The sequence below is a fragment of the Cololabis saira genome, chromosome 10, assembly GCF_033807715.1.
Source record: "Cololabis saira isolate AMF1-May2022 chromosome 10, fColSai1.1, whole genome shotgun sequence".
Taxonomy (NCBI): Eukaryota; Metazoa; Chordata; class Actinopteri; order Beloniformes; family Belonidae; genus Cololabis; species Cololabis saira.
This window is the reverse complement of record NC_084596.1, coordinates 14,796,448-14,821,628: the sequence shown is the minus strand read 5'-3', so window position 1 is coordinate 14,821,628 and position 25,181 is coordinate 14,796,448. Positions and strand designations below refer to the sequence as shown.

The window sequence follows — 25,181 nt, the reverse complement described above, 5'->3', positions numbered from 1 at the left end:
TATCAATATTATATATAGAGAGAGATTACCAGATAACTAAACTAAACTAAATATTTACACTTAAAAAAATATGTGACAAGTATAAGTTTCCCTGCGGAGGAGTTTTTGTCATAAAATCAAGTTTTTATTTCTGCTTTCCTGAAGTGGAAAAGTGGATTTCTATAAATAATTATTTGAAGTTGGCCAAAACTACCCATCTTGAGTTGATACGGTCTCCCAAAAAATAAAAATAAAAATAAATTTAAGAAACACTGTTTCTTCTTCTATTTATTTGAATTTTCCACACAATTGCATCTTATTTCTGATTTGGGATGTTACTCATGACAAAAGTATTTTTAATATAACAAATATTTCTCTGCAGTCTTGTATCCACGTAAGTGGGTGCAGTTTCACAGCTCAACCAGCTTTACATTTATTTACACTGATTTCAATTAAACCTGTGTGCTTAATTGTTATCACATTTTACAGTGGAAGAGAGGACCTGCAGTTTCTTTTGGCACCTTTAACACATTTTCCCACCCTCTCTGAGACGTTTATTATTTTTTCAAACAAACTGGGGATTCTAGGACAAAAAAAAGGGGGTTTTATCACTGCTGGCACGCCTTTGTGAGCTTTCTCTCTGCTCGGGCTCTTTCAGCTTAATTGGGCTGCTTGCACATGAAGAGGTTTTGTCACTTCATACTTTTATTCAGGATGATTATCATGATTGTAATTGTTTCAGAAATCACCGCACAGACTTGAACTTGTATAGATAGACGGTGTTTTCAGCAGACGTTCCAGCAGTTATAAAAGCAGGATTTTATCAAAGCAGAGTGGCAGCCTCGACCTGCTGTGGAGGTTTGAGTGGGCTGTTGCAGTTATACACTCGTCTCACAGCAACAGAAAACTGTGAATGAAACGATTATTACTGGGAGTTTGTGAGTACAGACGGTAGGAGACGCCGACAGATGGACTGGCAAAAAGCAGACTGCAAACTCAATGTGATGATGTCATCGTGCCACATGTAGTAGCTTTTTAAGCAGGCTTTACCATCTATCCGTCCATACTTCCATCATCCACTTTTTCCTGTCCGGGGTCACGGGGGTCTCCTGGAGCTTGTCTCAGCTCTCTGCAGAGGTAAACCCTGAACAGGCCACCATTCACCTGCAACACACTACAGCTACATAGAAAACAAAGGCTCCACTCTGAGCCAGGAAGTGGGACTAAACAAATTAGTTAACAGACTTAGGAGCTATTGGCTAAGGTTAAAACTTCCGGGTAACGTAAATAGTGTTTAACCTAAAAGGTACAAGGGAGAAGACCAGAATCACCTTTACTTGTTTATCTGACACAGAAACTTCAACAGGCTACTTTGACGACTTCAGTGTAGGCTTCGCGGTTTAATTTATCTACGATCTGCTGCCTCTCTAACGCCGCTAATCACACGGGGCTACTCTTGCCTGGGAACTTTGGTAATTTGCAATAACTGCAAAGGACATCTGTGTTTTGTATCCAAAGCCCATTGCCATGCCAGTAATTTTGACTTCCATCACAAATGCCCTGCTTTATTTCAGCCACCACAGAGGCCTCTGAATAATTATCATCCCCCACAAACGCGGAGAGGTCTGGCTACCTTTTCTGCCTCTTTCCCAGTTGAATTATGGCAGCTGGAGTGGATATAATGGTTAATGGTTTTCATCAGACTGGACACAAAGGACCTGTCTGACAGCCCGGATAACCAAGGTCTGAACTGCAACAAGACCTCGATTAATGTTCTGTTTGCTCCTACACCTCACATTCAAGTCGTGTTTTATTACGGCTGTTTCAGATTTTTTTCAGAATCAGACCCGAAGTCGGCAAACTGCACATATAAAATGTTTGATCAGACAGAGTCACATCAATATTATATCATACTGTCTCTGGATACGTCCAGCACACAAACGTCGGGGTCACCAGTGTGGAAATTGCAGAAAAACGCGGAGACAATTTCCCATTTGAAAAACGTGTGTTGTTTATTGAACAACCTCAGAGCACTGAATTACATAATGGAGCTGTCCAACAGCTAAAACCGCATGGAGCTCAACGTCGTGACCACATTTAAAGGGGCCACATCCCTGAACTGTCATAGTTGCATGAAGGAGAACATGCTGCATTTTATAATGAACGGTGTGTAGAACCACACTTAAAGGAGCTTGAGGCCGGATTGTGGCAAGATTTATGAAAAAAATCTGTATACATTTTAAGTTTTCTAGTAATAATGTCAGATGAAGCGTTCCAAACCCAAAAGAATGAGCCCTCTAGTGTATCTCTCCGTTGCCTTGAACAGGCTGTGTGCTGCAAAATGTGCTGCAATTCGGTCCCGAATTTCCCGCGCTGGGCTGCGGATGTGACGTCACATGACGCTGCATGTGCGTTCTCCCCGTTCTCCCGTGCCGGCTTCACTGTTGGCTGCAGTACCCCCAACGGCCGTCGTGGTGAAGGGTGGCGCTAGAGAGTCTCATTTCTTAAAAGGAGCCTCAAGCCCCTTTAATAAACAAGGTGAATTATGTCCGTAACATTCACTACAAAACTTTAATTATCATATTCCCCGAAGCACGTGCCGAGGCGGAGGAGTAGCGGCGATCTATAACTCCAGTCTTCAAATAAAATCTAAACCTACAGTAAATGCGGTTATAATACGTTCGAAAGCCTCACGCTTATTCTAGAACTCCCAAGTTGGAAATCAGAGAAGCCAGTTTTGTTAGTGGTAGTGTACCGGCTCCCTGCTGGTACACACAAATTCATCGTAATGGGTGACGTTAACATTTTTATGGATGTTGACAGCAATAATCTTAAGTTAGCTTTTAATTTTGTTCTAGACTCGATGGGTATTTCACAAAAAGTAAACAAAACGATGCAGTGTTTTAATCATATCCTCGATCTCATCCTCACCTATGGTGTAGAATCCTGTAATCTGTTAGTGTCGCCTTACTTCTCACTCCTCACTTCTATCTGACTACTATTTGATACGTTTGAATTTAACATTGTGGACGTTAAAGTGCAAAATAGCTGGTTTTACTTTAGCAGATGTTTATCCAATTAAGCCATTGCAAAATTTGTGGAGGCCATTGCTTCATCTTACCACAGTGGAACATAGTGAAGCAGTTTAGGGCTGTGACCTCAGTTCTACCTCTGCAGACTTTTATTCTTGTCGGTAACACTAAAGAGCTTTAGATGCAGTTGCTCCTTTGAGAAAGATGGTCTCCAACCATACGAGCTCAACTCCTTGGTATGATTCACATATCCGCAGGCTGAAACAAAACTACCGGTATGTAAAGTGGAAAGGAAGTGGTACTCTTGTAAGTCTGTAGACTCTTAACATGTAAAAATAGTCCAATAGTACCGGTATATAAAAAGCCCTTCGCAAAGCTACAACAGCTTATTAATCATCGTTGATAGAATATAATAACCCACGTTTTCTGTTCAGCACTGTAGCCAGGCTGACAGAGTCACAACTGTGTTGAGTCGTGCATTCCTTTAGCTCTCAGTAGTGAAGACTTTATGAGCTTCTTTAACAGTAAAATCATCAGAATTAGAGAGAAAATCAACCAGGCCCATCGGCTGTGGGCATTTCTTCAGCTTTAGCGGCTTCCTTAGGCTCTGACTTGACTCTAGACTGCTTTGTTCCTGTAAACCTCTCTGAGCTCACCTCAGTCGTCAATAGAACTAAATCATCCACATGTTTGTTAGACCCCATCCCAACTTGACTACTCAAAAAATGACTCTTATTGGCATGACAATACTGGACCAGATCAACTTATCCCTAAACCTAGGATATGTACCACAGATTTTTAAAGTTGCGGTAATTAAACTGTTGTTTTTACTTAAAAAACACTCTCTTGACCCAGACATTTTAGCTAAGTATAAACCAATTTCCAGTTTATTCATGTACATGAGGCTTCTTCAGAACAGATGAGGGTCTGCTACGGTGTCCCCCAGGGTTCAGTGATAGGGCCAATCTTGTTCAGTTTACATGCAGCCCTTGGGAAGTATAATGAAGAATCACGGCATAAATTTTCATTGCTACGCTGATGATACGCAGCTGTATTTGTTTTATGAAGCCAGATAAAACAGAATGGTTAGCTAAACTTCAGGCATGTCTTAGGGACATCAAGGACGGGATGTCTGGAAATATTTTGCTTGTAAATTCCGATAAAACAGAGGTTATTATTTTTGGTCCCAAACATCTTAGGAAGGGATTAAATGGTGTTGCGATGGCTTCCAGTGCTGCTGTGAGAAGCGGTATTACTTTCAATCAGGATTTGTTGTTTAAACAGCATATTAATCAGGTTTGTAAGACAGAATTCTTCCATTTCAGAAGATAAGGAACATCCTCTCCTACAGTGATGCGGAAAAAGTAATTCACGCGTTTGTATCTTCTAGGCTAGATTACTGTAATGTATTATTAGCAGGATGTCCAAGTGATTCTCTGAATAGGCTCCAGCTGATCCAAAATTGTGCAGCATAAGTGCTGACAGGAATAAAAGAGAGAGACCACGTCTCTCCAGTATTAGCCTTCCTCCATCAGCTCCCCGTAAAACTTAGAATCCCCACCTAAAGAGTTTTTCTTGCCACCGTTTGGCTTAAGGTTTTTATCCCACTCAGGAAGTTTATACCTGAATATTATGAATTGGTGTCTGTACATTTGAGATTTTATTTAAACCCTGCAAATTTAATTCAGCTCAAAGGAACATTCAGCTCAGAGGCTCCCTCTACAGGACTGGAGGTAACGTCACTTTTAAAATGCTGTATCTAAAGCTTCTGTACCAAGACCTCTTTGGCAAGGTGGTCTCAGTACCACATCTGGTGCAGTCGTACTGGTGTGAAAGCTTTTTTCAAACTTAAAGGAGCATGAGGTTCCTTTAAGAAATGAGACTCATTAGCGCCACCTTCGCCACGACGGCCGTTGGGGTACTGCAGCCAACAGCGAAGCCGGCACGGGAGAACGTGCATGCGGCGTCATTTGACGTCACATCCGCAGGACAGCGCGGGAAATTCGGGCCGGAATTGCAGCACATTTTGCAGCACACAGCCTGTTCAAGGCAACGGAGAGATACACTAGAGGGCTCATTCTTTTTGGTTTGGAACGCTTCATCCAACATTATTACTAGAAAACTTAAAACGTAAACACATTTTTTTTTAAAAATCCTGCCTCAAGCTCCTTTAATCAAGATGTGCGTGATAGTACTGTAAAGCCATTCGTGGTAGCCGGAAAAGATGACCAGCACATGAGTTTGGGTTTTTTATGCAAATAGTACACAGGAGCCCGCGAGAGCTGGAGGACGCTTCCTGAAAGTAATCAAATAGTAATTTAAATCAAACTGAAATTCATTTTTTAACATGGCAAAACTTCCTATGTGGTGCTTTAAGTCAGTTTCGTTGCAGGCGTATGTCTGTGGTCGAGATGAACCATAAAGTTCAAAATAAATTCTTGCCGACTGGACGAGTGTGTTTCGTGATCAGAACAGTGGGAGACGCATTGTCTGTGGCGGACTGCCTGCGTCTGATTAAACCTCGAGATTTCGTTCTCCCTTGAGACTCGGAGGACAATCAAGTCTTGTGGCACAACGAAAAAAAAACCAAGCTTACAATCAGATGAGGACGCTGAACATGTTCCCTCTTGACCGCTGTGTGAGAAGATCAAATTTGAAACTTGCAATGTCAGAGCAGAGTCTTTGCTAGGCTTTATCTGATAAAAAGGAAAATGCAGCTTTTGGAACCAATTAAGAGGTTTGAGTTAGAGGAGCAAGATTATCTTTTTAACTCTCATGCTTTTAATCTGTGAGGCTCTTACATGGTTCAATCCTTCTGCAGAGCAGAGGTCGCCGAGGGCTGCAGTGAGAACTAATGTGCTTAGTTTCATCTGATAACATGATGTTGGGTTTTCTGCTTCCTCTGCTGTGTTTCGCTCTGATTAAGCCTTTGGAAATATGCTTTGTGTTCATTATCGTCGTGCAGCCCAGCAGAGCAGAGAAGAAATTAAAACTGCTCTCACCTGTATATCAATCTGTGAACATATTAATTATATTTCATTTACCGATAAATGTCTGGAGTTTCGTGCGACAAGTTGCCCTCTGGCTCGCTGCAGAATAACTCTGTGTATTTACAGCGCCTCGGAAACTTTTAATGCACCTGACGGACTCTCTGGTGTCCAATCAGAGGCTTTTAAAGCTTTGTAAAAGGAGACAGACATTGGCGGATGAGAGTTATGTAAGCTCGTTTTGGAGGCTGGCCTTGAGTCCTTCCTCTCAAAGCTTCGGCAGTGTTGCACTGGAGTGTACCATTATGTTGTAGGATCAAAGCCTCACAGAAAATCGCAAAGCTCTCTTCTGTAGAAAGAAAAAAAAAGCCTTTGAAAGTAGCTCCTCTTCGGTTTTTCTGCAGCTTGGAAGTTGCCGGTAACTGACAACTGACAAGTTGGTGTTCATTTTTCTGATGCTCATTATCCAGTTGTCTTTGCTTGTAGAAATGTAGGATCAGTGATTCTGTTTCTTGTTCTTTTTGCTTTTAATAATTTACTTCACCTGGGTTGGAAAAATTCTGATGACAGGGCATCAGGTTTCAGGCTTATGGGTTGTTAAAGGAAAAGTCTGACGCACATATTCTCCTTTTTGCGTTAGAATAGAAGATCAATACTGATGCCACATGTAAATAGTAAAATTGGGTGACAAATGGTTCGGAGAAAAATGTGTAAACAGTTTTACTTTCCAAGGGTTACAAAAACAAATGTATTTGGTTCAAGTGTTTTTCGATTGGTCAAATTCCTGGAGGCTTGCAGATGCGCGGAGTTAACTGAGTACACACAAGCAATTACGCTCTCTATACCAATTATGTTTTCCCGCAAAAGTCAGATGTCAGCACTACTTAATCTCCTCGACACTTGCAGTTTCAATTCAACAGGTTCTCGCGTTGAAACAAGGGAGACTTTCTAGTTTGGTCTCGTGGGCTTTGTTCATAAAACAGTTCCCGGTGCCTGTAGTCACGTTTCCATCACCCCAAGATTTGTGCAAAACCTAAATATCGCAAAGAAAACCTATAATGGAAACGCCTATAAAAAATAATGGCCAAATATCGTAAAAACCTTTTTACACTTTCAGACGTGTCGATAATCCAGTTTATCTCAAAAATGCAACGGAAACGTTTTTGTGCATTTGCTGTTTTTGACCTCATCAATACGATGTTGTTCTGCTATAACATTATATATTAATGATTATGCATAACTGTCGTACGTAAGGGCTTTGCTTTAGAATAGTCATTTGATTGGTCACCAGCTGCTTTCGTCTTCTGTTGAATATTTTCGCAACTGCGGCAGCAGCAGTCGCAATAATTTGTCCAAAATTAAATATGTTCGGTATCTCGTCCATCTTCTAGAAGAAGAAGATGGACGAGATACAGAGAATTATGGAGCAAGAACTAGAAGAGTTACGCTCATAAAAAGAAAAACACAGTTCAATGGAACTGAGAAGAAGAAGAAGAAGAACTGAAAAGATAACAGATAAAAGATAAGATAAAGGATAAGAAACAAATCACACATTAAGAAATCCACTTAGTGAAATTTTGCATAGAAGCTAATACATTCACTTCTATATTAGAAGTTGAACTAGCAGAAGACTACACTTAAACTTATACTTGTACTTCTGCCCTCTATGACATCATAGAGAGCCGAAGTTATGAAAAAACTCTCCAGAAAAAAAGCATTCTCAGCAACTACAAAACATAAAAATAACAACATAAGTTTACCTCGTCATTTGAGCCTCCCGTTATGTCAGAAACACAGAAACATGATATGGCCATCACAGTCACAAAATCTGTGGTAGATTCATGTGTTTTCGACAAAGCCAGACTTCTTCTGTAAAACCTGAGTAAAACCTGCAAATTAAAAAGTTTCAGAGAGAACCAAACACAACAACGGCTGTAAAAAGGATGGTCCTCAGAGTGATAGTTCATTGAAGGGGTGCTAAAATGTAAGAAGGTCCTTATTGTACGTGTTAATTTGTTCATTTGAGGGTGTTTTCTTAACTTATGTGTTGATGCCATCCTAATTTCTTTTGTCAAAGCTACTTTTTCCGTGCTTGTATCTTAGTGATAGGACATAATCTTTATATGACTTTTAGTGAAGAACCCAACTTTTTTTTTATCCAAAAGTGTCAAAACTTCATTGTTGATTCTGTTATTTCAGACTGTATCCTTCATGTACAGTATTTTGTATAATGTAACTCCAGCTCATCGTTGAAACAGCAATGTTCAGTGCTGATATAGCAACGTTTCCATTACACGCGTTCAGTCTGAAACTCCTCATGATGATTCATAGGTCTTGTCTTCAGAGTTATGCTGTCAGACACTTTCCCTTTGTAAATGTGTAAATGCTCTATAATATCACAGATAACAATGCGGTTTTAGAAGAGTGAGCTGTTTGATTGTACGTTCATTTGAACATTTTGATCATCTGATTATCTGCAGTGTGAGAACATTAGCCTGGACCTCTTGATTTAAAAAAAATATTTTTATCACGATTTTTTTCCCTTTTTTTCATCACCCAGTGCTCCTACCTAGACAGTCCTGAGCATTGCTCCCTCTACCAACCCCGGGAGGGCCCGCACTGAGCTCAGTTCTCCTCCTTAACCTGAGGAGTGAGCAGGCCGCTTCTTTTCACCAGACATGTTGGGGCTTCTTGCTGTGAGACGGCTGCACTACCAGCTGCACTACCATGCCCCTGTAGTTTGTTTTGATTTTGATTGTTTCCTGACTGAATTCATCGCTCTTCTTTTCTGTTGAGGTGTTTTAATTGATATATTTCAGTCCTTAAACTGATGTCATTCGCCCAGCGCTCCCAAATCCTCTCAATGAGTCACATTTATCACAAAAAAATAACAAATGTGTAAAAGAAATACAAAATACGGAGCTCAGTTGTTCCCAGGCTACAAAAACAACACACCAATGGTCATCTTTTGATATGTTAACCACACTTCTCTCTCAGCTGAACTTCCAACTCTCCAACATTAATGTATTTGTTTGAGTGGAGAGAGAGTATCGATTTACAGCTTGAGCTATTTTCCAAACCTCACCTTTGGTAGTGACCCAAAGGATGAATGCACCATGTCTGTTGATAATTTGCCCGTTGTGTCTTTGTTGTGTGAGCAGATGGAGGAGGAGGGGAAGGTGCGAGGCGAGGCGCAGGGCGGTGAAGCCGAGCCCGCCAGAGACCCCGAGTGGGCCTTGAAGCAGGAGCGGGAGGAGCACCAGCGCCTGCTGGCCGAGAGCCACAACACGTCACTGGACCTCCGCTGGAGGCTGCAGCACGGCGAGAAGAGGTGGGGCTGCGAGAGGGCCGAGCTCCTGGAGCGCTTCGACCGGGAGCGGCAGGAGTGGGAGGGCAGCATGAGGGAGCTCCAGCGCAGGATGGAACGGGTGAGGGATGGAGGAGATGCACGAGGGGTGGTTGGAGGAGAATCCTGAAAGGTTTTAACCCTGCCAGCTCATTTAGTATTTGTTTTCAAAAATCTCATTAAAGTGCCCATGATCATGAATTTTAAGCTTTCAATACCTTTCGGCCTTTCTCCAAAATAACTTTTAAATCTTTGCAAAAATCCCCCCTTAAATATAAGCATTGACTATGTTTACATGCAGTCAAAATTCGGGTTATTGCTAATATTCCGGTTACTGACACATTCGGAATATTCCGTTTCCATGCGTGAGCAAACAGGGTTATCCCTGTTTACATGGTAATTAATCATTCGGGATATCCCGATCAAACCAGCGACGCACGGAGAACGTGATGACGCAATTAGCGTCATTTCCGCTTCTTCTTCCTGTATCCAAATTCAAAACAAATGCTGCTTCGCGCAACTTTTCGCTCACCTTCTTGTAAATCTCGCTATCCCGGGACTTTCTACCGTCTACAAATGCCAAAATGTTCATATCCTTCATTACATTTATGAAGTGATTAGTCTCCTCCTCACTCCAAAAGTGCGGCGTGGTCTTGCGTTTCTCCGTGTTTAGAACTACGTCCTGGACTCAAAAGACCAGGATTCCTTGTGAACAGAGCATGCGCAGAAAACAAATTCATGTTCTGTTTGATGAGGATATTCCGTTTGGCGTTTACATGACCGAATATTCGGGTTTTAAAAGGAGTAACCCAGGGGTCATATTCAGGTTTTTAAAAACCGGAATATGAGCAATTTCGGGTTATTCAAAGGGATTATTGGTGTTTACATGGCCGTGCAAATTCGGGTTATTGCCAATATTCAGGTTTTAAAAGGGTTATTGACTGCATGTAAACGCAGTCAGTGTTTGCATTTGCCTTGAAAGTTCTGATTTATCGTGTAATCGTGACCCGTGACTCATGCTGCAAAAAGAAAAGCACGGCCTCATCACATCCAGGAAGCTGCAGCATGTGAACAATAACTTTTCAGAGATGTTGGAACTAAAATAAGATAAAAGAACATCATATACTGGGAAGGATCACATCTTTTATTATGACCAAGGCTCAAAAACACCATTCCTCAAATGTCCACAAGGGGCTGCCTTAAAAAGTGAGCGAGTCCAGAGTCCCTGGCAGGTTAACATGTGTGGCGTCTGTTAGAAGCCAAATGTGAGGAGTGAGAAAGACTTTAACAACTTACCTTTGCTTGCTGGTCGTCCAGGACCGTGACACGTGACAATTTAAAGCAGAAACAGTCGAGGTCCAAGCCTGGTACAAAAAAACTGGTTTTGATCTTTATAGTTATTTTTCCTCTACAAAGCATCTCCGCAAGGGAGTGAAATAAATAACAAAACAACAGCATCAACAAAAAAAAGCTGACCAATGTCAGTTGGATTACTTCTACACCAGTATGTTTTCAATTTAAAATAACAAAAGCGACCTTCGTCCACGTATACGTGCTTCACTCAACCTCATGTACAGTACAGACAGTCAAACTAGGCGTCGACAGAAGTAAAGACAGCCTGAAAGTAAGTTGTATTTGTATAGGATGTTTACAACTAATGTGATTAGGTAAAAGGGGAGCAATAAGAAACGTGTCATAAAAGGAAACATGAAAGATAAATCCAGCACAGTTTGACTTAAAATAGATGTCCATACAAAAAAAACAAAGCACTTTATCCAATAATGTATTAATCCCCAAAGGTAGGTTACTTGCTGCAGTCATTTTCATGATTTAAGAAGAAGCCTCTGACTGAAGACACTCTGTTGCTGAAACACTGTGTTGGAATTATTGTAGTAAGTTATCATGTTCGCTATTAACAGAACGTATGATAATTTGCTTACGCCTTTGACACACTGATAAAACAATGCTGTGTTAAGTGATTAAAAAGTGCTGCACAAGAAGTTTCCACATTATCAGCATAAAGCAGAAATCTGCAGAGAAGAGGAAACTTCTTGTTGCTAAACAAGAACAATCTATACCTGTCCACTGACTGCAACCACTCCCTTTAGGGGCGCAGTCAGCTATGTAAATCTAGGGCATACCCAGAGTGAATAAAAGCAGGAGAGCAGCAGTGACGATGTTGTGAAGAGGAAGTTGAGGGTTGTCCATGATTTTATGTAGTATTTCCTTCGTACATTGAGGTCCAGAATCTCCAGAGCAGAGCCAGCCTCCTTTATCAACTCATTAGTTTCTTCATGTCACTGGCTCCGATCCTGCTGCCCCAACAGATGACTGCAGATGTGATTGCTGTCTCCACAACAGACTTACAGAAAATATACATCTTGCTGCAAACGCTGCAGGACATAAACTTCCTGAAGACATAAATCTGCTCTGTCCCTTCTTATAAACGGCATCAGTGTTGTTTCACTGATACACTTCAAATATTTTTACTGATGACAGACATTTACTCTGACTAGTACTGGAAGTCTGAGGTGGAGTGGTGAGAGTACAGTTCCCTGTGGTGCTCCTGTGCTGCTGACCACCACCAAACTAGAGTTCAGACGTCCACATAATGTATGAATATCCAGATATCTGAGCATTCAGGTGCATCTCTATTTTTAATGGACACCCATGGGCAGAGCCGCCGCAAGGGGTGTGCGAACCGTGCGACGGCACGGGGCCTCGCGCTATGGGCCGTTTTTGAAAAAAAAAAAAAAAATCGTTTTTTTTTTCCTTTTTTCCCTTATAAATATCAACAGTCACGTTCCATTACATACCTAAATGTGTACTAGTCTGTGCATATCAATGAATATATGTGCAATGATGCGCGTGTCTGTTGTTCAATACAACTGCGTCAGACCAAGCGCAGGCACAAGCTGCTCTGATCCAGACGGGGGGAGTTGTAACAAACTGTCACACAATGTCGAGAGAACGAGACAAATTCAGGAAATTTCCATCAGGGGATGAAAAAAGAAAAAAACTAAAGAAAATGGAAGAGTTTAATGCCTCTCTGAAAGGCTTGTTTGATAAATTTGTTACAAAAATCACCGATCCGACCGGGTCTCAAGCAGCCGTGGGGCCCCGCGTCGAGGCAAGTCAAATGATGATGAGGCAGGGGAAGGTATCCAGTATTTTGCTAATTGGAGAGTTAAAATTGTGCATATAGACACCCGATCCGACCCGAAAAACCCAAAAAATTTTGGGTTTTGGGGTTTTTCGAAAAAAAAAACCCGGCCATTTCGCACAGGGCCTCGCAAATCTCCCAGACGGCTCTGCCCATGGGGTCCTCAGGTCACTTTTAGCTGCAAAACCCTAAATGCCAACGGGTGAATTACAAAATGAAGACTTTGAGGGTCCACTGGGTTAAATGTAAGATGATCTACTGGCAAAACTCCAAAGCAATCAATATGTTTCACTATTTAAGGTGCAAACAGTTTCAGTCCAAACATGCAGAAGGGTGTCCTTCCTGTCCTTCTGCCAAGTTGCACCACCAGGTTCTTCTAATGTGTTTGTGGAAGAGGAAGATGGGGTGGGACATGCAGGTGGTTGTTTGCAGCTTAAACACCTACATTATTAACACCAGGCTTTAAAATGAATCCACAAACCAGTAAGACGTCATAGTGGCTCTACCCATCTTTTACCAAAGATTTTCCCCGCTGTAATTACTAATAAGGAGACTCTTGTCCTGGTTTAGAATTTTTGTGTTAGGGTTTTGTGTTTTAATTTCCTAATTTTTTAGTCCAGTTCCTGTTTTATTTGGAAGGTCCATCTCTTGCTTTCTGCAGATCTAGTTTGACTTCTCCTGCTCCCGTCTGTCCTGATGGATTGCACCTGTGTTTCGTCAGCCGTGTCCCTAATTATCTTGGTGTCTCTGCTCCGTGGTGGTCCGTCTGTCTCCCTCGGCTTGTTGTCATGTTTTTGGCAAAGCTCCAACAGGGCCGTGACCTTTTCTGCTGTTTAAGACAATAGATGCATTTAAAAAAGCTGTGCATTACTGAGCAGTGAATGTCTTTGGAGTATTTTAACATTCTGGGGCATCGCTTCTGCTTTTTGACAGAAGGTGGGGGCAAGAAAGCAAAACCAAACCCTGATTAACGCTATCCTGTGGGTGTGAGGGGATCATCATAGGAAGCAGGAAAAGCACAGCTCTCTGAACTCATGTTCAGATAGAAGAAAATAGGAGGCATACAAAATCTGCTGATGCGCTGTTGAAAGGAGATTGGAAGCAGGAAGCGGAGATCCATAATTCAGGAACGTTGCACCAAACGATGACGCACGGGTCATCAGCTGGACGGCTCAGAGGAGGCGCAATGAGGTCTGGAGCGAGATGCTTAACCGTTGATGCTGCAGATGGATCACTGAAAAGATCAACACAGTATCTGTTCAATTAAAGGAACGATAGACTTGATTAACCTGCTGATTACCAGAGCCCCCTGTGGAGGGAGGACTTGATCTGAGAGCAGATGCCTGGGAACAGACTGCTAAGCATACAGTAAATGCTTATTTTTAACTGCTGCTGTGAATGTGAAGCAGAACCTTGAATTCCTGACAAATACCATCCATTTGGACTATTTGTACAATAGTTCTTTATTCAGTCCTCCACACAGCACAATAAAATTTTCAATTTCTGAGAATCGCTAGATGTTTGAGGTTGGGAGGTTCATGACCAGTACTCTCGTTTTTCAATAGCAGGTTGTGAAAAGATTGAAAAGATTAAGAACAGCTCTGACGTGAAGGAGGCATTTTAGTGTTGGTCTCAAGGGCAGTTTGGGTCAGTTTGTGATTATTGAAAGGATTTCTTTCTTTCTTTCTTTCTTTCTTTCTTTCTTTCTTTCTTTCTTTCTTTCTTTCTTTCTTTCTTTCTTTCTTTCTTTCTTTCTTTCTTTCTTTCTTTCTTTCTTTCTTTCTTTCTTTCTTTCTTTCTTTCTTTCTTTCTTTCTTTCTTTCTTTCTTTCTTTCTTTCTTTCTTTCTTTCTTTCTTTCTTTCTTCTCTAGTTTAGTTTAGTTTATTTAGCACATACAATAAAAAATAACATCACACAAATAAGTGCAGTTAAAAGAAACTGTGCAGGGAGGAGCGAGCAAGCCAGTAGGCTTATGAGGAGCCCCCACCTAATAACATTTAACAATAAAGTTATGAGGATACAAAATCATAGAATAAAAATAAATACATCATAAAAATTGAATGCAGAACATGAATGAAAATAAAAAAATACTGTAGACCTATGATCACATGATCATGAAAGTATGAATATTATGCTGAACAAATGGCAACACGGAATATGAAGTACAAAAGAAACATTAACAGTGGGAAAAGCAAGAGCTTTCTTGACTACATTGTTGAATTAAATGCTCTCTTGAGCGACTTTTGAAAATGGACAGGGACCTACAATTGTTTGCAATATGGTAGCAACTATTCCAGACTTTGACACCTCTAAACCTAAACAAAAATTGGCTTCTAGATTCCAGACATTTCGGCAGATGTAGGGCGAGAGCTTTTTCTTTCTTTCTTTCTTTCTTTCTTTCTTTCTTTCTTTCTTTCTTTCTTTCTTTCTTTCTTTCTTTCTTTCTTTCTTTCTTTCTTTCTTTCTTTCTTTCTTTCTTTCTTTCTTTCTTTCCTTCCTTCCTTCCTTCCTTCCTTCCTTCCTTCCTTCCTTCCTTCCTTCCTTCCTTCCTTCCTTCCTTCCTTCCTTCCTTCCTTCCTTCCTTCCTTCCTTCCTTCCTTCCTTCCTTCCTTCCTTCCTTCCTTCCTTCCTTCCTTCCTTCCATCCATCCATCATCTAGAACCAGACACACACTCCAAACTGTGGTTAATTAAGGATCATGAATTACACTTTAAGGCTCGGGTTAGCAGAGTTTGGGACGTGATCACAGACTGAGTGAGCTACTGCCACCGCTGGAGTTTTTTGTAGAAAAACCAACAAAGCAACTGAGAAATAAACGCCTGAAAAAACCGAAACAAAATGAATTTGGTTGCATCACAAAGGTCAACATGTTTTTTTGTAGTAACTTTCAATACCAGAAGGGGGAGACAAAAAAATAAGGTTTTTAATCTTTAAATAAAGTTAATAAAAACATCTTTTTAGTTTAGCCCTTTTTATTTTTCATCAAAATCTCCACGAGATAAAAAATGATGTAAAATGATATTAGATCCAGAAATAGCCTGATGGAGCTTCTGTAGACTAAAAGCAGGATAAAAACCATAAATCATAAATTCATATGATACAAAATTAATCAGCATTAAATTAATGAGGTAGCGTATTTATGAATTATTTACACACTGTGAAAAATGGCTAAGGACTGAGAAACCATGTTTTTAAAACTCTACACCTGCTGCGTGTCTTCACCCATCTGTTTTGTGTTGGTGCAGATGCAGAGAGAGCTGAACCCCAGGAGAGGCGAGGGCATGGATGTCAGAGACGGCAGCTCGGCCGGCCGAGGCGTGTTCTCCCCCCAGGACAGTCCCTGCAGCATCCCAAGGTCGCCCCGCGGCCCGCGATCCCCCAGCCCTGTCCTGGTGCCGTCCACGCGCTCCCACTCCGACTCCGAGGCCGTGCTGGAGGAGCAGGGCCCCATGAGGCTGAGGAGCCCCACGGAGAACCTGTTCCTGGACGCGCTGTCTCTGGATCCCCTCAGTGGTCTGGAGGCCCCCCCGCCCTCCCGACTGGACACGGAGAAGAGGTTCCCCTGCATGACCGAGGTGAACCCAGCACACTGTCATGTGAAGAAAAGATCTCTTTTTATAAGAACTAATTATTCTTTTGGTAAATCCTTAAAAATACAGCCTCAGTTGAACAACAGACGATGACATGTTGATAAAAATGAAGCGAAAGAGCAGAAGTAGAGGTGAAAAAACCAGGTGTGCTCTCAGATTGAGCAGCATGTCGAACCACACACAATGTTATCAGTGTTCCATCTTTGTGGAAACGTTAATGCAACAATTTCAGTGTCCAGATTCTGGTTCTGATGCTGCAAATTGATTGATTGATTGATTTGATTGAAATTCTTTATTCAGTCACTTCACTCTACAAACATTGAACACAAACATTATCGAAAAATAGTGACTGAAAAGGCACAGGCAGAAGCATAGTGCTTATATTAATGCCTGACCTACATACAAACAAACAAACAATAGCAAAACTAACCCAGAAAAAAACAGAAAAGGAGGACCAATAAGATTTACATATGGTAGGTTTACATATATAATAGTAAAGACTTTTTATATATATATATATCCTTCATACATATCCTTTTATATTCTTTCATATATATATTTTTATATATATGAATATAAAAAGCAAATCAAGCCCAAAGCATCATCCCTCCACCACCGTGCTTGACAGTTGGCCCGATGTCTGACAAAAATATTTGCTTTGACGTTGTCATCCAGAAATGTAAAGATTTATATGGATGCAACTTTGTAGGTCGTGCTTGTTGAGTGTTTTTGTGCTCGACCTGTAATGAGCTTTACTCTTCAACATGTTAACTGAGGTCTGTCGAGTCTGAGATGTTGCTCTCTTTGCAGTTTTGTTGAGCTTTGCGTGGTCTGATCTCGAGGAACTGTCTACCCACAGTCTTTATTCCTAAGGAAACAGCAGCATGTACTTAGTTTCACACACTGCTTCTGTGTTTTTTACTAAGATGTGTTTAAACATGTTTTAAAAGAAACAAGAGATACCTACATAGAGGACTGTCTCAGAAAATTAGAATATTGTGATAAAGTCCTTTATTTTCTGTAATGCAAAAATGTCATACATTCTGGATTCATTACAAATCAACTGAAATATTGCAAGCCTTTTATTATTTTAATATTGCTGATCATGGCTTACAGCTTAAGAAAACTCAAATATCCTATGTTTTGAGTCCTAGGAGGACTCAAAAAATTTGAATATTCTGGGAATCTTAATCTTAAACTGTAAGCCATAATAAGCAATATTAAAATAATAAAAGGCTTGCAATATTTCAGTTGATTTGTAATGAATCCACAATGTATGACATTTTAATTTTTTTTAAATGCATTACAGAAAATAAAGAACTTTATCACAATATTATATATAATATAATATATTTATATAATATATTTTATTGCTGGCCAGTCTGAACATCAAATATTTGTATTTCATTTGTTCGTAAACATCACATGATGCATTTAAGGCCTGTAACACATACAAAAATGGCAGGGGATGGGGCTTTATTAGTTAGTAAATAAAGAAATGATGCTCTCTGATATCAGTGATGTCCACAGGTATGATAATGATGTTTGTATCTATAAAATATTGAGTGTTTAGCGGAGAAAATGGGCAGAGGAGGTCCAGACTGGCATCAGGCTCCAGGACTGAACTGACCTCCCATCAGTACTGAATCGTCCCAAAAAGAAGGTGTGGAGACTTTTTAAACACAAGGAGAGAATAACGATCCTTTATGGGACAAAATGAGGCAAAGCAGTCCGGGAATCTCTCCGTGGCTTAATGACAATGAGACATTTTGAGTGTTATGAGGAAAAATTGGCGGTATTACAGATAGATAAAAGCAGTGGTTGATGTGTTCTGGATGTATACCAGCAAATAAAATAAAGTTGATCAGTCAAAGCACTAGATATCTTGGCTTGGTGCGCAGGAATATTCAGTGATTTAGGATCATTAAACTCCTCTAAATACTGATGTTCCCTTCTGCTTGCTTCTGTTTCATCTTTGTTGATGGCGTGGTAAACACCAACACCATACTCAGGATTGATTACCTCCTATTATTGATGATAGCATGAATGTCCAGATTTGATATATTTAAAAAAAGAATCTGTTATGATTGAAAACAAATGATCTTTTTTCTGACGTTACAGCCTCAAAGCCGTTTTTACACCGTTTTAACCGTTTCATCCGCTGTTTTTCAGGCCCTCAACGAAATCTCAGAGCAGGCAGGATCTCCAGTTTACGAGGAGGACGAGGAGATGAGGGAGGGGGGGAGTCTGCTCAGGTAATCCCCCGAGCTTCAAGTGGAACCGCATTTAAAAACTGCAGTGTTTTTACACCAACGGCCAAACAAATGTGGCGCCCAGAGCCGATCGGAGTGGCTGCTGATCATCCAGGCGCTCGCGGCCTCTCACACACACATCGGTCTCCAAGGAGGTCGACTGCTGGTTCTGTTAAATGTTCCTTTAAGTGACAACGACGGTCTCCCTGGTGACTGTTCGTAGGAGCCGGTTTCTAATGGTATTAGAGAGATTCATATCACCCTGGTGAAAAATGATTATGAATGAGACAGTTTTTAAAAGTACGGATTCGTTTCACAACAGCAAAAATAAGTTGCTGGTAGGGATGGGCGGTATGGAGTAAAAAATGTATCACGATAATTTCTGGCATTTATCCCGATAATGATAAAAATGACGATAAAAAAATACCAATTCAACTCCACCTTTGTAACTATGAATCTATCTCGCTCTCAGATCCGCCATGTTTGTTACACAAAAACGTCATCAACAAGAATTTATCCTTCTTTCTTTCTTTCTTTCTTTCTTTCTTTCTTTCTTTCTTTCTTTCTTTCTTTCTTTCTTTCTTTCTTTCTTTCTTTCTTTCTTTCTTTCTTTCTTTCTTTCTTTCTTTCTTTCTTCTCTCTCTTTTCTTTCTTTCTTTCTTTCTTTCTTTCTTTCAGGCTCATTTCCTTCCTTCCTTCCTTCCTTCCTTCCTTCCTTCCTTCCTTCCTTCCTTCTTTTTTCCCTTCTTTCCTTCTTTCCTCCTGCTCTCTCCTTCCTTCTTTCCTTGTTTTCTCCCTTCCTTCTCCCCTTTCCTTCCTTCCTTCCTTCCTTCCTTCCTTTCCTTCCTTCCTTCCTTCCTTCCTTCCTTCCTCCCTTCCCTCCTTTTCCCCTTTCCTTCCTGCCTTCCTTCCTTCCTTCCTTCCTTCCTTCCTCCCTTCCCTCCTTTTCCCCCTTTCCTTCCTTCCGTCCCTTCCTTCTTCCTTCCTTCCTTCCTTCCTTCCTTCCTTCCTTCCTTCCTTCTCCCCTTTCCTTCCTTCCTCCCCTTCCTTCCTTCCTTCCTTCCTTCCTTCCTTCCTTCCTTCCTTCCTTCCTTCCTTCTCCCCTTTCCTTCTTTCCTTCCTTCCTCCCTTCCCTCCTTCTCCCCTTTCCTTCCTTCCTCCCTTCCTTCCTTCCTTCCTCCCTTCCTTCCTTCCTTCCTTCCTTCCTTCCTTCTCCCCTTTCCTTCTTTCCTTCCTTCCTCCCTTCCCTCCTTCTCCCCTTTCCTTCCTTCCTCCTTCCTTCCTTCCTTCCTCCCTTCCTTCCTTCCTTCCTTCCTTCCTTCCTTCCTTCCTTCCGTCCCTTCCTTCCTTCCTTCCTTCTCCCCTTTCCTTCTTTCCCTTCCTTCCTCCCTTTCCCTCCTTCTCCCCTTTCCTTCCTTCCTTCCTTCCTTCCTTCCTTCTCCCTTCCCTCCTTCTCCCCTTTCCCTTCCTTCCTTCCTTCCTTCCTTCCTTCCTTCCTTCCTTCCTTCCTTCCTTCCTTCACATATGTTCTGCGTCGATTTAACGCAGAACAATAAATTCGACTTTACACAAAAACGTCGTCAACGGGAATTTATCGTTTTTACCGCGAGATACAAATTCTTACCGTGGAGAATTTTTTTGACGGTATATCGTGAACGGTAAAATATCGCCCATTCCTAGTTGCTGGTGTTGGTTTTTGTTGTTGCAGTGTTTGGCTGCGTCGTGGTTTAACTGTTATAATGTGGTTTTCCTGTCCAGAGCCAAGTCGGTGTGCTCCATGAGCGACTTCCAGCGGCTGATGGACAGCTCGCCGTTCCTCCCCGAGAAAACGCTCCACGGCGATCACGGCCAGGACGACGTCACCCCGCCTCTCTCCCCGGACGACCTCAAGTACATCGAGGAGTTCAACAACAAGGGCTGGGACTTCCCGTCACCCGCCTCGGGGCCCCACGTGGTGCGGGAGCTGTGGACGGACACGCCCACAGGAGATCCGGGAAGGGGGAGCCTGCCCCGAGGGGTTCCAGTCGGCGTCCTGGTTCCTCACCACCAGCGCCACCTTGACCACCAACACCCTGAGCAGCCCGAGCACTGCCACAAGTCCCCCGTCCGGGGCAACGGGGCCGTGCCGGCCGACGTGGGAGTGGAGCACTACGGCGTCCACATCCTCCACAGCCCCACCAGACACGGAGCGGCCGAGCTCACCACCGCCCCAGACCCGGACGTCCTGTATGCAAAGGCGGCCAAAGGCCGAGGCGGAGGGGAGGGGGCGGTGGGGGCCGGCGGGCCGGACGAGGTGTTCGGGGGCTCCCGGTGGCTCCTGGAGGGGGGGGCGTTGAGGACTTCCCCTAGTCAGTCTCCTATCTGCCCCGCGGTGGGATATGCATCCTCTCTGGAGCTTCAGCTCTCCAGGAACATGAGCGACGACATGAAGGAGGTGGCCATCTCTGTGAGGAACGCCATCCGGTCTCCGCCGGGGCCCGCGGTGCGCGACACGGCCTGCCAGACCAACGGGTTCACCACGCGCGGCACTCAGACCACCCAGACCATCAGCGTGGGTCTTCAGACGGACCTGCTGAGGAACCTCACCAGCAGCCCCCACCGGTGCCTCACGCCCAAAGGCGGCGGCACCCCCATCTCATCCCCGTCACGCAGCCTGAGGAAGATCCAGTACTCCCCCGTGGTGCAGAGCAAGTTCGAGCGACCCTGCTGCTCGCCCAAGTACGGCTCCCCGAAGCTGCAGCGCAAGCTGTCCGCCACCACCAAGCCGGAGCTGCCCAACAACAGCCGTGCCCCGACGCCCACCACGCCCCAGAAGGGCAACAGCGAGTCGGCGTGGGCGCGCTCCACCACCACCCGCGACAGCCCCGTCCACACCACCATCAACGACGGCCTGTCCAGCCTCTTCAACATCATCGACCACACGCCCGTGGCCTACGACTCCATCCAGAAGTTCAACAAGTCGCCGAGCCGCTCGCGGCCCACGCCGCCGCCCACCGGCGAGCCCAGCCCGGCCCACGTGGCCCTCGCCGCCCTGGCCGCCGTCGCCGACCCCTGGAGCGTGCAGGTGCAGGAGGCCCAGCGGGCCCCGCGGGGGCGCTCGCCCAGCCCCGTGCAGCTCATAGTGGAGACGCAGGGGGACAGAAACCCGGAGGTGGTGAGCATCCGGCAGGACCTGTCGGCCCCGCCGGGCTACACGCTGGCCGAGAACGCGGCCCGCATCGTCAGCAAGAAGCTGCAGGAGCAGAACTTCAGGGAGGACCGGAGGCTGCAGGCGGGGGGGCCGGCCGGCCACGGCAGGGACGCCGGCAGGCCGGCCGACCCGGACAGAGGACAGTCTGGATGTATGGAGGTAAATATGCAGACGCACCGGATCCATCGCTTCATAGAGGTGTCAAGTAACAAAGTACAAATACTTCGTTACCTTACTTAAGTAGAAATTTTGGTTATCTATACTTCACTGGAGTCATTATTTTTCAGACGACTTTTTACTTTTACTCCTTACATTTTCACACAATTATCTGTACTTTTTACTCTACATTTTAAAAACACCCTTGTTACTCTATTTCATTTCGGCCTTTAAAAAAAAAAACTATCCAGTTAAATTGCTCCATCCGGATAGAGTGGATTTGGTTGTGGTTGTTTCAGATGTTCTCGTCCAGTTTTGTTCTTACATCCGTTCCCTCAGATTCCTGCAACTAAACTTGGATGTACATTCCAATAAAGGTTAGGATAAATGATAACATGCCTCTGAAGTTTGACTTTTTGCACCATTACAATACTTATAGGCAACTAGTCATCATATCTTCTGCTCTCTGAAACACGTTAATGCTCAATAGTACACATATATGGTTCTTTAATATATTTGCATTATACTAAGATGCATTCATTTTCAATGGCTTTTGTCCTTAATGGCTTTTCCCCCCCTTACATTACTTGCAGTTTTGAAACCAGTACTTTTATACTTTTACTTGAGTAAAAAACTTGAGTTGATACTTCAACTTCTACAGGAGTATTTTTAAGCTCTAGTATCTATACTTCTACCTGAGTAATGAATGTGAATACTTTTGACACCTCTGTCGCTTCATCACTCACTTGATCTGGGGCCCGTGTTTTAACCACGCCGTCATATTTATGACATAATGGATCGAAGACAAACGTATTTGCATCTGTGTTTAATCATAGTGAAGATCTAAAAGATAACATGCACTAAACTTTTCATGCTTTTTTTTTCTCAGATCGAAAGCACTGACTGATGCAATGGTAATGTTAAAATATTTAACTCTCCTCGCCAATACTGAGCCTCCTTCGGCCGCTGCGCGTAGACGCCCTTTAAAGGTTCTGGTTTTTCTGCATTTTCCTTCTTCTTGTACCTTTTGGCTCTTGTTTCTGTTCTCTCGACTGTCACTTATGTCAGACTGAAAGTCTCAGAGGGGGAATTAATGAGCTCACCGCTGAGCAGGGTTGCAGTCACACAGTTGCACGCTCGTTGTATATCTGCTCACGCCGATCGAAAAGTCCCTGTTTCTTTTTCTTTTTAAGCGAGGAAAGAAAAGTGCCGGTGTTCTGCCAATCTTTGCTACCTGCCAGAAAATGCTACTTTGTGGTTCTGCGCATGCGCACAGTGGATTTTCAAAGTTTGATTGGCACGTCCATGATTTCTTGCACAATGTAAAATGGATAATATGGGATGTTGAGTATTTGATCCTTCAAAATACACTACCCATGACATGAATTGCATTACACTTTGTGTGAACATTATACGATATGGAGGAAAAAAACCCAATTCTAGCGTTTTATTTGATATTCATTCAGTCATTGGCCTTTATTTAACCAGGCAGGTCATTAAGAACACATTCTTATTTACAATGACGGCCTGGCAAGCGACACGGACCACTTGGGGGAGAAAGGAAGTGGGTTAGGGAGTAAAACATAGTAAAATTGTAGCTCTACAAAGGTAGAAAACCATTAGGGAGCATTTTTTGGCAAAGCAGCAAAAAATGGCAGAACACCGGTTTATTTGAGGAAGTCCTCACTTTGGCCTTTCAGGGGCTCACGGGGCCTTTTCACCCAATCCTCAGGCTACCTGTGAAAATACGTTTTTAAAGATAGATAAATATGCCTGCTGTCATATTTAGTTCTGCGTAGACGGATTAAAACCTGATCAAAGTAGGTCATGCTGTACTTCAGTTGTGCATTAAAACAATACCACATACAAGATGTATATTTAAAAGCGTGTTTTTGTACCACAAGCATCGTTGAGGCCTGAGGTGCTTTCTAAACACTGGAGCTGCGTTACACTTGTATTACATCAGGTGTTTATGTGTCAGTGTGCTCACTATTCATCAGCTATTGTTCGGAGATGTGGGGAACAGACTGAAGGGGGGATTAAATATGCGATTACATGTTGGAAAATATGATTTGAGATTTGAGTTATGGTGGAGTTTGCAGCTTTAAAAGAGAGGATGAGTTGTGTTGGTACACAGGCTCATACAGTATGCCGGTGTTACAGTGCAGAGGTGATTATGGATCATATTTTTTTTTCTGTCGGTGTGTGCTGAGAGGACACACACGGAAACACACGGCTTGTGAGAAAGATGGAGGAGGGAAAAAGATCTGAACTTTAAACTCTCACCTGAAACAAAATAGTTTTTTTGATTCTGTGTAGGACGAGTGTCAGGACAGATCAAACCTTGTATTTTTGCCGTCATAATTATCCTGCATCCTCCAGAGAGACGTTTCATGGGTGAACAGGCTGTCGGCCTTGTTTTTATCAGTTTCATTGAGTTATGAGTGCCGCTGATTATCTACGATATAAAGTTATGGGCACATGAACATTTGTTAAGTTATGGGCTCATGTTATATCTTATGGTTAATATATCATTTTAAGATCAAAGGAAAGTGAAAGGCTGAAAACTTAGAAATTTTACGTGGAAATAATTTTACCTACAGAAATAGAAATGGTCTGATTGATCTGGTACACTTTGATTTTAAGCTAGCCTATTACCATTATATATGTTTTTGTACAAAAACTAGACAGAACGGTAACATTTTTACCATTACCATTAACATTTTTAATGTCGCAAATTGAAAACACCCACTACTTAAAAATATGAAAATATACCATTTGTTTTTACTGCTGTAGTTAATAACACTTTATAATCTGGATAGATCTGACTTGATTTAAAAAAAGAAAATAATGATTGGAAAAAACTTGGAAAAAATTGTCAATATAAAATTGAAAATGAAATGTGGAAGAAAAAAGTAATGATCTTTTCATTGATGAAAACAAGCAATCTGGTTATTAATTATTATGAAAAAACTGAAGTTGTTAACATGTTTGCTTTCCTAAAAGCATTTGCATGCTAAAATGACAATAAACTCCGTCAAACTTTCAACTTGAAAATAAGAATAATCTTAAATGTGAAAGAGTTTGATGTACATAGAATGACAATGGTTTATTTGAGGTTAAATTTTACACCTTTGTTGACTTCTCAAAACATTTTAATTAAACATTTGTGAGATGAAACTGCATAAATAACTGGATGTGATATCAGTTTTCTCCTTTAACCCAAAAGAGAGGAGGTTAAGCATTAAATAATCATCTGAATACAACAGAGCATTAAATATCAACAAGTCCTGGTGTACATGTCACTCTTTCACGTCCTCCGATCGTCCGTAACGACCCAGCGGGATGAAGGTTAGCTTCTGCTCCTGTCTTTTTAGGTCTAACGTGAACGGATGTTATTTGCTTTCTGTGTGGTCTGCAGGCTGAAAGCGGTCATCTTATTTCTGCCTCCACTCTGCCAAACTTATCATGTATCTCCTTATCCC

At 42.4% G+C, this 25,181-nt stretch overlaps 1 protein-coding gene across 1 annotated transcript in view; it reads left to right on the top strand.

Annotated features, from left to right (window-relative positions):
* LOC133452458 (microtubule cross-linking factor 1) overlaps positions 1 to 25,181 on the top strand; it is a 114,329-nt gene that overhangs the window by 79,506 nt on the left and 9,642 nt on the right. Inside the window, 6 exon segments of the mRNA XM_061731781.1 lie at positions 9,160 to 9,426; positions 15,754 to 16,083; positions 18,271 to 18,353; positions 20,109 to 20,331; positions 20,333 to 20,426; positions 20,429 to 21,699. Coding sequence (XP_061587765.1) covers positions 9,160 to 9,426; positions 15,754 to 16,083; positions 18,271 to 18,353; positions 20,109 to 20,331; positions 20,333 to 20,426; positions 20,429 to 21,699 — 2,268 coding nt within the window.